The sequence below is a fragment of the Dasypus novemcinctus genome, chromosome 4 (assembly GCF_030445035.2).
Source record: "Dasypus novemcinctus isolate mDasNov1 chromosome 4, mDasNov1.1.hap2, whole genome shotgun sequence".
Taxonomy (NCBI): domain Eukaryota; kingdom Metazoa; phylum Chordata; class Mammalia; order Cingulata; family Dasypodidae; genus Dasypus; species Dasypus novemcinctus.
In genome coordinates, this window is record NC_080676.1 from 88330343 (window position 1) to 88345165 (window position 14823).

At 49.6% G+C, this 14823-nt stretch overlaps 1 protein-coding gene across 2 annotated transcripts in view; it reads right to left on the reverse strand.

Moving 5' to 3' along the window:
- The window catches only part of BOC (BOC cell adhesion associated, oncogene regulated), a 76879-nt gene that overhangs the window by 15487 nt on the left and 46569 nt on the right, over window positions 1-14823 (reverse strand). For both annotated transcript variants that reach the window (XM_058295845.2, XM_058295843.2), the window contains exons 5-7: window positions 4691-4837; window positions 1715-1858; window positions 33-326 (exon numbers count right to left, since the gene is read on the reverse strand). In XM_058295845.2, coding sequence (XP_058151828.1) covers window positions 33-326; window positions 1715-1858; window positions 4691-4837 — 585 coding nt within the window. The remainder of the gene's footprint in view (window positions 1-32; window positions 327-1714; window positions 1859-4690; window positions 4838-14823) is intronic.

Below are 14823 nucleotides of genomic sequence, written 5' to 3' on the forward strand. Positions count from 1 at the left end.
GGGCAGGGACAGGACCACAGGGTGGGACTCACCGAACACCTGCACGTTGTAGAGGATGACGGCCGCCCCAGGCTCCCCCACGCCGTTGTCGGCCATGCAGCGGTAGGTGCCCGAGTCCTCCTCGCTGGCGGTGTCGATGAGGAGGTTGCTCAGCAAGAAGCGTGTCTTGTTGTAGCTGGCGACGCTGGAGCCATCCTTGGCCCAGGTGACCCGCGGCGGTGGGATTCCACTGGCCACGCACTCCAGGATGAGGCTCTGGCCTTTGGTGACGATGATGGTCTGGGCCTCCGGGGGGTAGACGATGCGGGCAGCCTCTGCGGTGGAGCCTAGAGGGATGAGGAGGGCAAAGCGGCACGTGGGACCAGGATGCCAGGCGAAGAAGCCTCTGAATCCAGGTCCAGAGAGCCTGGGGTTGTAATCCAACAGCCCTGCAGGGGCCCTCTACTTCCGCAAAGCGAGGCAAGTTACTTAATTCCCCGGGGGGCCTTGGTTTCCTTCTCTGAAATGAGGATTTCCTTCTGCAGAGCGCTGTTAACGAGTAATACACAGGATAATACAGGGGAGTGGCATTATTAACACACTAAGCAAATGTGTGTCTAACTTTCTGTGTTGACCAAGAGAGACATACGAGGGGGGTGGAGAGAGAGAGAGAGGAACACTTTAAATGGTGTGGGCGATTTTTCCTGCAAGCCCTCCGTAAGTGTGACTGAGAGCCGGGCCGAGCCGGGACAGTCCACGGTCTGCTTCCCAATGTCCCCACAGTGAACATCTTTGAGACGTGGGGCCTAGACAGGCATTTCTCATATCTCGAGGTGCCCAAACGCAAATGAGCTTCTTCACCTGGTGCTGGCTGAGGAAGCAGGGGCCTTTCTGTAATGCTTGGGGGAGGGGAGGGAATGTATTGGAAAGCCTGTTGGCCTCCACCACGCTGCCTCCCCAGGGACGTGCAAGCAGCGCGTGGACCCTGCGTGATTTGTACTTTACTCGCCAAGCAGGGGCAGATGATCTGAACTTACTCAGGTTGGGAGGCCCGCTTTAGGTGGAAGAATACAAGGCTACAAGTACAAAATGAGGCCCCAGGGTCCCCTGAAGGTTAGCCTCACTAGCCTCACAGTAAATTCTTTGGTGCTGACATGCAGCAATGCCTAAGATGGTAAGATGTGAAACCACTGAATATTTGCAAAGCCTGCGAAGGTGCTCAGGAAAGGTGGCTGTTGTTTTCGTATTAAAGGGGGGTGTTGCAGGCTCCCACGAACTTTCACCAGGGGGAGGCGCTGGGCGCAGCTCAGGAGCAGACAGCGTGCGCCCACGCAGGGGAGGCCGGCAGGCCCCGGGCTGTGCAATCGGGCCGCTGCGCACCCTCGTGCTGTCTGTGTGGGTGCCTCGTCGCCGCTGAGCTCCAGGCCTCCCGCCCCAGCACACACATCCCAACTGATTCACTGCTCGCAGCAACTCAGTGAAGGCAACGGTCTCGGGGGGCAGGAGGCAGGGACGGCCCCCCGCCACTCCCCCGCCTGAGCGCGGCCCCTGGGCCGTGGGCCGTGAGGGCCTGGCACTGCGCCGCCCCGGGAGAGCCCCGGCCTCCGTCGTGGGTGCCCCCGTGGCCAGAGCCCCACGGCCACCCCTGGAGAACGCAGCGCCGGTGCGTCGACGGCGGCGTGCCCGGGCTCCCACCGCCCTTCCCTGCTCTGCCTGGAAGAGGGCCCGCCCTTACGGCGCACGCGCAGCCGGTCGCTGGAGCCGGAGGTTTTCACTTCCTGGGTCACGGGGTTGTAGGCCGCGCACTTGTACATGCCCTCGTCCTCCCGGCTGGCGTTCACAATCTGGAGGTTCCCCGACGGCATGATCAGGTAGTTACCTGCGGAAAGGGCAGGGCGAGGGAAATAGAGCTGCACAAGGGACCGGAACACTGCCCTCGGCAGCACCCGTCCAAACGGCGTCCACAAAGGGGAGGGGGACGGGGGCCAGGTAGAGTGGGCGCCAGGAGCGGATATACACCTGAGTCCATGAAACCTTGCACTGAGTGAGAGAACCGCCAGGGAGGAAAATCAACCAAGCAGCTAACGACCTGGCTTGCTGACTGCCCCGAGTGAGAATACAGGTCTGTGGAAGAGCATCTTATATTCCAGGGGCCTAGGGTAGGGTGGAAAGGAAGCAGGACTTAGTGCTAGCCAGACCCGGGCCTGAGCTCTGGATCTGCCGGCCACTAGCTGTGTGACCTTTGGCAACTTGATTAACCTTTCTGTTCCTGTTTCCTCATTTATAAAGTGGTATAATGTCTGCTGCCTTAGAGCTCTTGTAAGGACTGAGGGGCCCAGGCTACACATATAGGAGACAAGAAGGCTAAGTCACCAAGGAGGAGGGAACTGACTTTAGAACGTGACTCTAGCCATGGTCACAGCTCTGAGCCACCCTTGCTATTGAATTTCTGTTACTGGAAAGGAATACTATAATCCCCCTCCCACAAATGCCACTATGGTAATTTGATATAGTTATGAATTCCAAAAATAGATACTGGATTATGTTTGAAATCTGGTCTGTACCTGGGTGTGATTAAATTATGATTAGGGCTTTGATTGGGCCACGTAAGTAGGGTGTTGAGTTCCCGCCCCTTGGTGGGTGGGGACTCACAGATAAAAGACACGGCAAAGGACAGAGTTGGAGGTTGTGATGGAGTTTTGATTTGGAGTTTGATGCAGGAGTCTTGAGCTGGAGCCCCGGCAAGTAAGCACACAGAGGAAAGAGAACAAGCCCCGGGAAGAGAGGACCTGAGCCAGGAGAAGAACCCAGAGGAATAGAGACGGCTCCTTAGACATGGCAGAAACCCCAGGGAGAGAGACAGAGCCATTTGCCTGATAGTCTACAGCTGACTCTGTGGAGAAAACAAAGCCCAGAGGGAAGCAGGACCTGGGAAGAGAGGAACCCAGGAAGCCTGAACCTTGGCAGATGTCAGCAGCCATCTTGCTCCAACATGTGGAATTAGACTTTGGTGAGGGAACTAACTTATGTTTTATGGTCTGGTAACTGTAAGCTCCTACCCCAAATAAATACCCTTTATAAAAACCCACCAATTTCTGGTATTTTGCATTAGCACCCCTTTGGCTGACTAATACAGCCACCAAAACCCTTCCCTCTGCATCACTGTGAAACCCCTGGCTCTCGGGGCTTGGTCTGCTTCTGGGATGACCCCCCAGGGATGTGTTCTGGTTCTTTAAACAGGAGGCGGATTCCCAGCTTCTGGACACCCCCATGACACAGGTACCTTTCAGCTTCCCGGCAGGCAGTGCTCGGGCTGTCAGCTCTGAGCTTTGCTCTGGAAGCTGCCTGGGAGTCGTGGGGGCGCCGCACAGCCGTCTCACCGGGCCAGGTGCCTGCTCTGCTGGACTGCCCCAGGTGTGCCCTGCTTAGCAAGTGCCAGACGGGGTGGGGACAGCCTCCTACAGAGGCTTGTGCTGGGCCAAAAGGGAGTAAGGCTCCTCTTCTCTGGGCATTAGCATTCTTACCTTTTCAAAAAATAGTTTGGTGGTGTCTTTTCTGAATTTCCCATAATGAACACAGATTCCTTTCATAACCAGCAAAAGTTAACAAAAATCTTTTGGGAAGTAGACTTGCCCAATGGATAGGGCGTCTGCCTACCACATGGGAGGTCTGCGGTTCAAACCCCGGGCCTCCTTGACCCGTGTGAAACTGGCCCATGCGCAGTGCTGATGGACGCAAGGAGTGCCCTGCCACGCAGAGGTGTCCCCCGCATAGGGGAGCCCCATGTGCAAGGAGTGCGCCCCGTAAGGAGAGCCACCCAGCGCGAAAGAAAGTGCAGCCTGCCCAGGAATGGCGCCGCAGACACAGAGCTGACACAGCAAGATGATGCAACAAAAAGAAACACAGATTCCCGGTGCCGCTGATAAGGATGGAAGTGGTCACAGAAGAACACACAGCGAATGGACACAGAGCATAGACAACTGGGGGGAAGGGGAGAGAAATAAATAAAAAATCTTAAAAAAAAACTTTACATCTCTAAAATATCAGAAAAGGTGTACATTTGGAGCAGTGGGTTCAAGTACAGAAGGGTCTACTTGGCTTCCAGAGCAGGGTCAGCTGCTCTTGTCTTCAAGAGCAGATGAGGAAGCTGACTTTGTCTTAAGCAACAACCTCCCCCCACACTGGACCAAAGCTTAGCAGCCCCTGCGCTCGCTGTCGTGCCCACTGCGGACTGGGCAGGAAGCGGCAGATGCTATGACAGCTGAGAGGGCTGTATTAGGGAAAGGGGCAGAAAGTAAAAAGGTCCACTGAAAAATTGCTCTGCCATGCAGGAAGAGCTCCATTCCCACTGGGGCTCCCTGAGGCTCTAGGAACGCCGGGCTGCCAGGCAGGCTTTCTGCCTGAGCTGAGTGGCAGGGACATCAGAGGGAGAACTGGAACCCTGTGCTGAACCCCCATCCAATTGCAGCAGCTTGGAAACTTCTTTCAAGTCCTCAAAGAATGAAAGGATTCCTCCTAAAGGGCCCAAGGACCTCAACAGTGGAGGTCAACCCCTTTAGAATCCTATAGGGCTAAGTATCAAGTTGGAAGGCAGCTGCCTGGCACAAGGTGCAGGCGATGGCGCGCTGATGGGGGTTTTAGAGGCAGCAGCAGGGTCGTGGTTTTGCTCCCTCCCGACCTCAGCCGCAGCGTCCCTGCCCTGCTCGCTCACCTCTGGAGGCCTCCAGCCACTCTTGTTTGACGCTGTATCGGACCTGGGCCTTCGGGTGGCTCTCCGGCAGGTGGCAGGCAATGACGGCTGTGTTCCCCTCGTCCACTTCAATCACGTGCTGCACATCTAACTTGAAGTCCTGGAGGTCTGTGGAGGGAAAGGGAGCACCGGTTGGGTCTCGATGGGGGAGACAGATGTGACATTTCAGGGTGGGCTTGTGCCAGGGAATCATTAGTCACAATAAAAGGCTGCAGAATCTCACGTGCTAGAGGCTGTCGGAGGGTGGCCCAAGCCCTTCCCCCAGCATGGACAGCGTGATGCTCCTCACTGCGTGGGGACTCCACTTGGCATGTATAAGCCGGAGCAGGGGGAGGTAGAGAATTCCATTGGCACTGCCTGACACAGACCTGCCTTCTGTGAGCGGCCGTGCTCATGAGCCCTACTCAGCCTGGTCAGGCCATGGTCAAAGAACAGGAGGCTTAGCTAAGGTTTCTGACGATGAAGACACCAAAGAAAGAGAATGCCGATCTCCTTCCTCCAGTTCAATCAGGAACAAGTATTCCCAACTTCTTCTCATGCATCCCAAGTAAAAAGTGCTTAAGATTTTGCTCGGTTGTAGGCCGTGGTTATAACCAGAAGGCTGATTCCTGCCACCAGGAGCCACACCCAATGTCACAGCTAATCCAGGGGCTGGCCCAGCCCTCCCCTGGACACAGGGGGAAGGGGGAGAACCAAGGGCATTGTAGGGTTTTCTAAGGCCAAGAAGGATCTACTGGGCAACAGGCAGCATCCCTACGTGGCTTAATGGCAGGAGAGTGGGGGAGAGCCAAGGCCCCGACAACAGGCTGCATCTCCAGCAGCACCGTGGCTGTCTCTTCTGACTCGGCTTGGTGGTGGAGAGACTGGATCTAAACTGGGGGATGACAGATCTACCCAGGACAAGAGTGGGACGTGTCCCAAGCAATCCAACCATCCAAACAACAAAACTCTCTTTGTATGAGCCAAATCACTGAGGTTGCTGAACAAAACAGGGACCATTTGTGCAACAAAGCCACATTCCAAGTTTTGTTTTCAGCACTGGGGCTGAATTTAAGAGAGGAAATAAAAATAATGGAGATTGAGATAAGGGATAGGGAAATATTTTACCCAGGTGTCGTCTTCATAAGGCACTTAAAAAGCCCTAGAGGCACCTTCTCTGAAGACTGACCACACCAACCTCAGTTCAGCTCCCGAGAACCCACACCCTCGGAGCTTACGCAGTTCCACGGCAAGACTCCACCTGCCTGTGTTGTTTCCACTGGAGACAGGAGAAGGCAAGAGGATCAGGCGGGAATCGAGTTTCCCATGGAAGACAAGAGGCAATTACCAAAACCAAATGACTGTCTCCACAGGAGGGCCCGGGGATCAAGGCCCTCAACAGGATCAGATGGTTTCCCATTTAATGGATCTTTCCAGAAGCTCACAGTCAGGCCACTCTAGGATGCAAATGCTGTTTTATTTCTATGAAAGGATCTTGTCCCTTTAGTTACAGCACTAGACCGTGAACTCTGTAAGGGTAAGACCTAGTCTTACTCATGCATATTTCCCCTGAACTAAACCCAGGGCCTGGCCCAAGTAGAAACTCAGCACATGTTGAGTGGATGAATGAATATTTTGAAAGCAGTGCCCTACAAGCCAGGACACAACGTGGCCACTTATGTTGCCTATGAACTTAAATTCCCTAGTTGAATTTGCTCTACACTGTGAGTTCAAAGACAAGGGCTTTAGCACAACAAAGGTTCTATGAACATTTTAACTAAGCATGGCCAACAGAAGCGATAGTGAAAATACATGTTTTTGAGAGGTGTCTTCTTAGTCAAAGGAAAAGCCATGAAATAGTTCTAATGAATGTAGGATAAGAAATACATCAATGGAGTGGTGTGGCAAAAACAATGACTGGCTGCCCGGTTCACTTCTTTAGGACCCTATTTCACTGTCCAGGCCAAACAAAGTGATACCCATGGGTCAAGGTGAGACCTCTCATGCAGTACTTCCTTTGGGTGTGCGAAGAGTGCCCTGGACTTTCAAATAATTATTGCATCATTTCATTTTTAAAGAAAAATTCATCATTTTTTTAAATGTATAATATCTGATCCTACAAAATTATAAATTCCTGGTGGGACGCTTATGGTTTTTTATCCCATCTCCCTAACCTCAAGCCCCACTGACAGTATTAAGTTGTAGCAAAGGCTCTCTAAAGCCTTGTTGAATGTTTAAATATTTTGGAAGGCTTCATAGGCATGTGTCCTCTGTGATTATAAGGACCCTGCACTTGGTTTAATGCTCTGTTGTTACTCTCTTGAAATTCTGAGTAGTTTTTAAACAAGGGACAGTACATTTATGTTTTGCACTGGGCCCTGCAAATAATGTAGCCAGTGCTGGCTGAGCCTCCCAGCCAGGACACTGACTACCCCTCAGAGAGGAGGGAGATTTGGACTGTGGGAAAGGGTGGGTCACCTGCTCTCAGGGTGTTCTAACTAAACATTGGTCACTCTGCTTTTCAAAATCAGTGCACTTCAAAAATCCTCCTCAGGACAGCACACACGGCACCTGCCAAGTCAGGAGGCTCCCCACAAAGCGAGCTGAGTGACTGAATGCTCGGGGGCATCTGGAAAATTTCTCAGTCACTGAGAAGCATTCTCTTTAGTAAGTCCAAAACTACTCCATCAAGGTTTCTCTCTCTTTCTCTGTCTCTTTCTCTCTCCTTTTCTTTGCCTCATTCCAAGGAAATCTGCCTCAAGCAAGAATATACTTAAACATAGCAGGTCATTTTGTGAGAAAGAGGTGAGACACTGAAACATGTTTGGCATCAGAATGCCATCTCCGTCTTTGTGGACCCGGGCTCCTGCCCTCTGGGACTGGGGGCTAATCCAGGCACAGGCTCCCCCCAGTACCCACTGCACCAACCCAATATGCTCCCCTTAAGCCCCTCTCGGGCCTTCTTCACCCTCTGACAATTGCTCATTTCAAGACAGAAGGCTGTGCAGAGCGGGAGGCACCAAGCTGGGCACCAGTCAGCTGCGCAGCCAGATAACCGCTCTGTTCTGGTGCCAACATGTGCACAACAGCCTGAGTGGGCAGGACCACGGGCACCCCAGCTGGGCACCCAGCTCCCCGCAGGGGCCCACTGGCAAGCCAGCCCTCCTGGCTTCAAAACAAATAAGCATCAGTTTGGTCCTTGGCTCTGTCCCCTCCCCAGGCCTCCTAAGCTTAGGCTGGAGCTGTTGCTTCACTAGACAAACACACCCAATTTGGCTGCTGGAGCAAAACTTGAGTTTCACTAAGGGATCAAAGGCAGAGTAACAAAGTGAGGAATGATCTGAAATCAGCATCCCTGTTTCTAGTAGGTTGTTTTTGCTTTTATAGTTGTTGTTTTTGCCGGAAGGAGGCCAGGGAAGCATGGAGACTTCATGATCACTAACCGCCTAATCAGCTGTCACAGAGGCAGATGCAGAGATGTAGCAGGCCACTTCCGAAGGAAGCCAGCCTGTTCCCAGCCCCTTTGTCTGCGGAGTGCTTTTCCTGGCCAGCTCCCTGGGCTGCTCGCTCAGCCCGCCTCGCTGGGAATAAGGGGCAGGCCCTTCAATTACAAATGGGGCTAGCAGACCTCAGCTGCAGGGCGGTGGCTCAGGTTTCACCGGGAAACCGTTTGACAGGACACCTGCCCTAGCCTGTTGGCTGGTGCATTTGAGAAATCCATTACAGGAATGTTTTTTGCAGCTTTAATCCTCTTACCTTCGCTTACGTCCCTCTTCCACGTCCTCTCTTTGTGGGTTCTTCCTGCTACCTTATTAACTCATCCGCACTAATCACATGCCAACAGGTCACCTCTTGTTTCTCAACTTGGCAGGTCAGAAGCCTGGGCTTTGGGGCCATCTCTGAGTTTATTGACCTTTTTATCGTATCACAGAACTCAGTGCTTTCTAAGAAAGTCCAAATGTTTTATTTAGGCTCCATATAGCATTCTGACCTCCTTCTTTCTAAGAGCTCAGTTTCTTAAGGGAAGGTGTATATTCTCTCATATCACTTCTGTGGGACCCCTGGATTTTCAGATTACAGAGATCTGTTCATACACAAGCCATGTGTCGTGTTCTGTGTCTCCTCTTCCCACTTACAGGTATATCAGGTATATACTCCTTGGCCATGGTAACAAAGGAGGCAAATAAATGACTTTTAGAGGCACGTGGGGGTGGCTCCCATCACCCATTAAATGTGAATTGACAGATTAGACAAAATTTTGTCTTCAGACCTTTTTAAATTTCTCACACCTTCCAGCCTCTGCCGTTCCTTTATTAATGAAAGGCTCAGTAGGCTATGAATTAAATTACACTGTATAGTGTGTTTATGCATTTTCATAACATAAAACTGTCAAATCTTAATTGTAGGCTCGTCCCCCAATTTGCCTTGGAATTCAGACTTCCAGTTACAGGGTCTTAGCAAAATGCCTCCAGGGTAATCCATAAACCTAACAATCACTTTCAAGGGGTCTCCTCATTTTAATCTTCCTCTCCCTGCAGCCTCCCTTTGGCCACAAATCAAAGTTCAATTCTGTTTAAGCAAGAAGTCAGGTAAGATGGCAGGTGGCACCTTCAGTAGCATGCTGCATGGAGTTACCAACACCCCCATTTCCATGAGAAGAGCTGAACACTTAGAAAAGTTCTGACCCTCTTTTCATGCAAATGTTTCTCCCATAGGGCCCTACATTTAGGGAGCAGGGGATGAGCCTGCAGTCACCTTGGAAGTTTAGATGGGATCCACCAGGAGGTGGCCATGCTTCTGGGATGGCTTGGCAGCCTGACGCCATCGGCAGATTTCTGGGCTGATAATTCTCTGCCCTAACTCTCAAGGCCTCCAAGCCTCAATGTGTCCCTGTCGTGACCTGCTGGGTCTATGCTAATGTTACCAAAACACAGAAAGGTTTTGCCCTAATGGAGCACTACTCAGGGGCACGCTGGCCCTATGGGTCTTGCCTGCATCTCAGCCTGTTTTTGAAAGATGGTAAAGGCTCAGGGGACGTGACACTGATCAGTCTTCTCTGGCAGAGCCTCTGGCTCACTGCTAAACAGATGGACCTGGATCTGGGGCCTGAGGAAGTGAACGGCCTCCCCTTCTGACCTCCACAATGCCTCTTCTCTGCCTCCAACTGCTTCAGCGATGGGCAAAGAATCACAACCCATAATCAGCCCCACATTGCCTGAGGAAATGGGGCCTGGCATGAGCCCCAGCTCAGTCCTCTGGAATAAAGAGCTCTGCAAGTGGAAAGCCACAGTGCTCATCATGAGGATGTGGGGAAACTACAGAAGCAGAGTAGAGGCTGGAGCTTGAGGAAGGCTTTCGTGAGGCCAAAAAGCCTGGTGCCTGGCAAGGGGACAGTGTTTGCGGTGGGCGGGGCAAACATCTCAGAAGCCAGGCATTCTGGGTAGTCACTACATCTTTACCAGTCTTCAGCTCTGGCACACACACTACGGAAAACAAACTCCACTGCATCCCACAAAACCAGTGCATTCTCTGGCCAGTGTTTAGCACGATACCATCCCTACAGGCAAGCTGGTCTACTCATTCAGCCAGTCAGGCACTGCAGGATCCTGCCTACCATGCCAAGCATGGGAGAAGCTACCAAGAAGAATATGGCATAGTTTCTAATTGCAGGGAACTTTTCATGGAATAGTAAGGACAGATAAAACCACACACCAGCAAGATACAATAATTCACAAGATTATGTCCTCAAGTGTGGTCCCCACCAGCGCCTCTAGAATTCCAGCCCATGTCAGGTCATGTAATCTACAAAGAAACTGCAAAAGGGATTGAGAAGGTGAGCACTGCTCCTCCCTTGGCAGGCGGTGCAAGTGCATACATAAATTTACTTTCTCCAAGATTTTTCTCTGACTGTCCAATGACAAAAATGGCAGCCATGGAAACATGACATGGGCATTCTCAAACATACTTTCTGATGAAAGCAAGGCATGCTCTCTCTCATTCAAATAAAAACCGTTTTCATGGGAGGTGAGAGGACCTTTGCAGAGACCAAATACGTTAGTTATTAAATCTGTCTTTTTCTCTGAGTTGAGGCGGGGCTTGCACCCAGACTTGAGCAGTGGGAGCAAATTAACAGTGAGGAAGAGATCAGAGAGATTGGATGGCAAAGGCAGAAAATCAAAGTCAAAAAAGGAGGGAAAAAAACAGGGTGGGCAGGAAAAAATAGCATAAGACAGGAGTATGAAAAGAAGGAGAGAATAAAAAGAACCTGTTTTGCAATGTCATTAAATGACTTGCAATAAACTGGTCTAATGCTTCAGGAACTTCTTGGCTTGAACCTCTCTATATATAGGTCTCATCATAAGAGACCAGAAATGTGTTTAATCCTTGAAGACAAGTAAGGATGGAAGCTGTGTCTCCACTGAGTCTGGCAGCCAGATGAACCCAGAAGATGCCTTAGACCACCTTATTTATCCACTTCAGAGCTGCTGTGAGGTAGAACTGGTTAGCAGAACTGGGGAGTTTCTCTTGGACCAGATGAAAGAAGGAAATGGTTTGAAAAAATACACTGAAGAAAGAAGGAGAAGGGAAAAAAAGATGTACTTGCCAGGAACTCACATCACACATATTTCTCTGATCAACCAAATATAAACTATAAACTTAGCAATGGGAAATTAATGTGAATCCTGGTGGTCTGGACTCATCAGAGCCAGAGCTGGATTCTGGCACAGCCTTTGGCAGGGCTGGCAGACTGTACAGGAAGAGGGAGAGGAGAAAAAATGAAGGCCAAGGTGCTCAGGGGGAGCACAGAGGAGCAGTTCAGCATGGTTCCTATTAGCGGAATTCCAGGTGGGGGGAGCCGGGGCGCTGTCCTGAGAATGTGCAACAGCCTCCAGGCAGTGGGACCCACACACTTAGGAAGCTACATATCCCCATCAGCAGTCTTGGCTACTGATCTCCTCCACTCACCACCTCTGAGGGGTCTGGAGGGGCCTCAAGTCACCACATTTACCACCATCACCTACAAAGCTTCCCCTAAACATCTCAGTTACTTTTTTTTTAGGAGGTACCAGGGATTGAACCCAGGACTTTGTACATGGGAAGCAGGTGCTCAACCACAGCTAGATCCGCTCCCCAATGAGTTTGTTTTTTTGCTTGTTTGCTTTGTTTTTAGGCAGTACTGGGGATTGAACCCAGGACCTCATACATGGGAAGCATGCGCTCAACCACTTGAGCTACATCCGCTTCCCTCAATTACTGTTAAACAGCCTTTTATGCTTCTGACATCCATCAATTTTTCTAAAACCTTCTTGAATCTATTAGTATCTTTAACCCATTCATATCCTGAGTCCCTGCTCATCTTTTCTTAAAACTTTAAAGTTTTCAGAATCTGGTGAAGAAATCTTTGATCACTTTCTGCATAATGCTTTTTGATCTTCTAGACTTCAAACTCTTCTCGGCTGGCAGTCTTCCTCTTTCTAGGCATACCTGGGGGGCCTCCTGTGTGCCAGGCCCCAAGTAAAGCACTGTGGATAGAGACAGATGACACCAGGTCCCGGCCTCCAGTCAGAGACCAGGCCAGGAGAGGGCCGGTGTGAGTGACGTGAGGAAACCCGAGAGGAAGCAGGGTAGAGAGAGGGCGTTATGCATCCCACCAGACACAGCCTGAGTTTTATGCTGTGGTACCTGGAGTATTCAAAAGTTTTAAGTGGAAGAGGTACATAATCACTTAAAATTAAGCATAACTCTCCCTATAGAAAAAAAAATGCTGTTTGTTCAGCAAGTTCTTTTTTTTATTTAACTTACATTTTTTTTCCCAGTATGAAATGACAGTCCTTTATCTTAGATGTGAGCACTTTGTCCTTTCTGCACTACAGACTCACTTTTCTGTGGTTCCCAGGATTCTTACCAGATTCCAAAACTGGTTGGAAATCTAAAAACAAGGTCAAAGTAGAAATCCTTAAACTATTCCACATGCAAAAAAGGGGGAGCCAAGGGACTCATTTGTTCTCTTTGTTTTCTCTTTTTCAGTTTAAAGGGGCCATCTTGCATCCAGTTCCTTCAAGGACTCCAATGATTTCAAGTCAGCTCATAAATCCTTGCCTCATCTTCCCATGCATAAAGGTCCTCAAAGTCTTTTTTGGCTCACAGAATCTACAGCTTGCACCTGCTTAACACATTATATGTACCCCCTTTTATCTTAACTCAGAAAACAGACCCAGTTTTTAAATTCAGGCATGTGGCTGTGCAAAGTTGACTGAGGAGGGGAGGGCTCTGGGGGTGAGGATCCGAATGTTTTGTTAGAAGATGCACCATAGACTTGAGGTCTTGGTTTGGTAAATATTGACCTCTGCTAAATATGGAATTGGGACCCTGGATGTCTGAGGTTGACCTTTGCTGCCAAGATGCCCCGAGCAAAGCTTACACCACACATCTGTCTGGGATTAGGGCTGCCGATGCCGTTTGAAAATTTCACCATAATACCAGGAAAAATCCTTCTGAGGCATGAATTTCTGCCCACTCCATTCCGACATATATCTAGTAGAAAACAGGGTTAATGTGACTTTGACCTAAAGCTCTAAGATAGTCCTTATGCATCTCTTATTTAGATATTTAAGTTATTCAGCACCTTTTGGGTCTAAGCTATTTTTCAAGAATTTTCTTGGCAAAATTAGGCATACTTAATTTATAGCATAAAAAAGCTAAATAAAACTAGCTAAAACTAGTTCTCCTCTTCCAATTACATACCCCCACAAGTGTCTCTCTCTCTCTTTCCCCCCCTCATCACCCCTCTCTCCCCCTCTCGCTCCCTTTCTCTCCCTCTCTTTCTCTCTGTCTGCCAGAGGCAGACTCAAAATCAGCCTGGCAAATATCTTCAGGCCCAGCTTCCAGCTGCAGACTCCCTTCCTCTCCTGGGGAAGCTCAGGAAGCCACCTGTGTTTTCTTTCTTCACTCAACTCTTCTTCCCACTGCTACCCCTTCAACCCCAAAGCAAAGCACTTATACAAGATTCCCTGAGAAGTCCAAGCCAACACACAAATGTTTTTCCAGTATGGAGCGAATGGTTCCATTTTGTTTTGTTAGGGAGTCACTGGCCAACTAAGTCAGACTGGTGGGAGGAAGGTAAGACTGGAAAAGCATCTGTTTCCTTTTGTAATCAGAAAATGTACCTTCCCAAAGGGAAAAGAGATGAGAAATGGTTAGAACTGTGAGGAGTGGGGACTGGGATGGGAGCGGCAAGAGAGAAATACCGCCTGGCAGCTGGATTAAGAATTTGAACTCACTAGGGAAATGCCAAGCCTCTGAGCCACCCTGATGGTACACGTGGCATGGGTCTAAGCACACAATGCTGAGATTTGAATTTAGTTTTGGCAGGTATGGGAAAGGCATGCGAGGACTCCAAAGAATTGCAGAAAATGTTGTGCCACTCACAGGCTTCAAGGCTTAACTCCTGAGTCTTCCTTAATCCCCTGAAATGAAAAGGAGTCACTGCTACCTTCTGAGCTCCCATTCAAATCTGTTTACATATCTGACTTGCTTGGTGGCTCAAGCCTTAATGCAGTCTACTTTCTCCACTAGACTGAGACCATCAGTGGCAGGGACCAGGTCTCATTGTGCTCTGTTGGGAATCCTTAATACTACCCAGTTCTTGGGGCACCAACCTCCGAAACATCCAAATATAGAACTCAAACCTGGAGAATGGATGATTTGCTATTTCCCACATGAGACTCACATACCCTGATTTTGTCTTATTGAGTAGAACTCTTTAGTGATAGAGCAAACACACTATTATGTGGTTAAGTATTGAGGAAGAAACTAAATTAAAAGAGGCTGGGTTATGAATTGTGGTAAGAAAATTTATTCTGGAAAGAACACTCGTGATTGTTGGCAATTTCTTATTGATTTATTGCTTGCCTCTTGCTCCTCCCTGCTTTCCTATGCCTCCACTCCACAAAGAGTTGGAAGTGGCCGATAAGAATATGTGATATAAAATATAAACTTTTTAAACTAAAAAATCAAGACCCAAAGAGACATAAATTTAAATGAAAGATCAAGAGTAAGGGAAAATTAGAGGTCAGAATTGAAGGCCCTGGTGAAATTGTTAAAACTGAGCCACA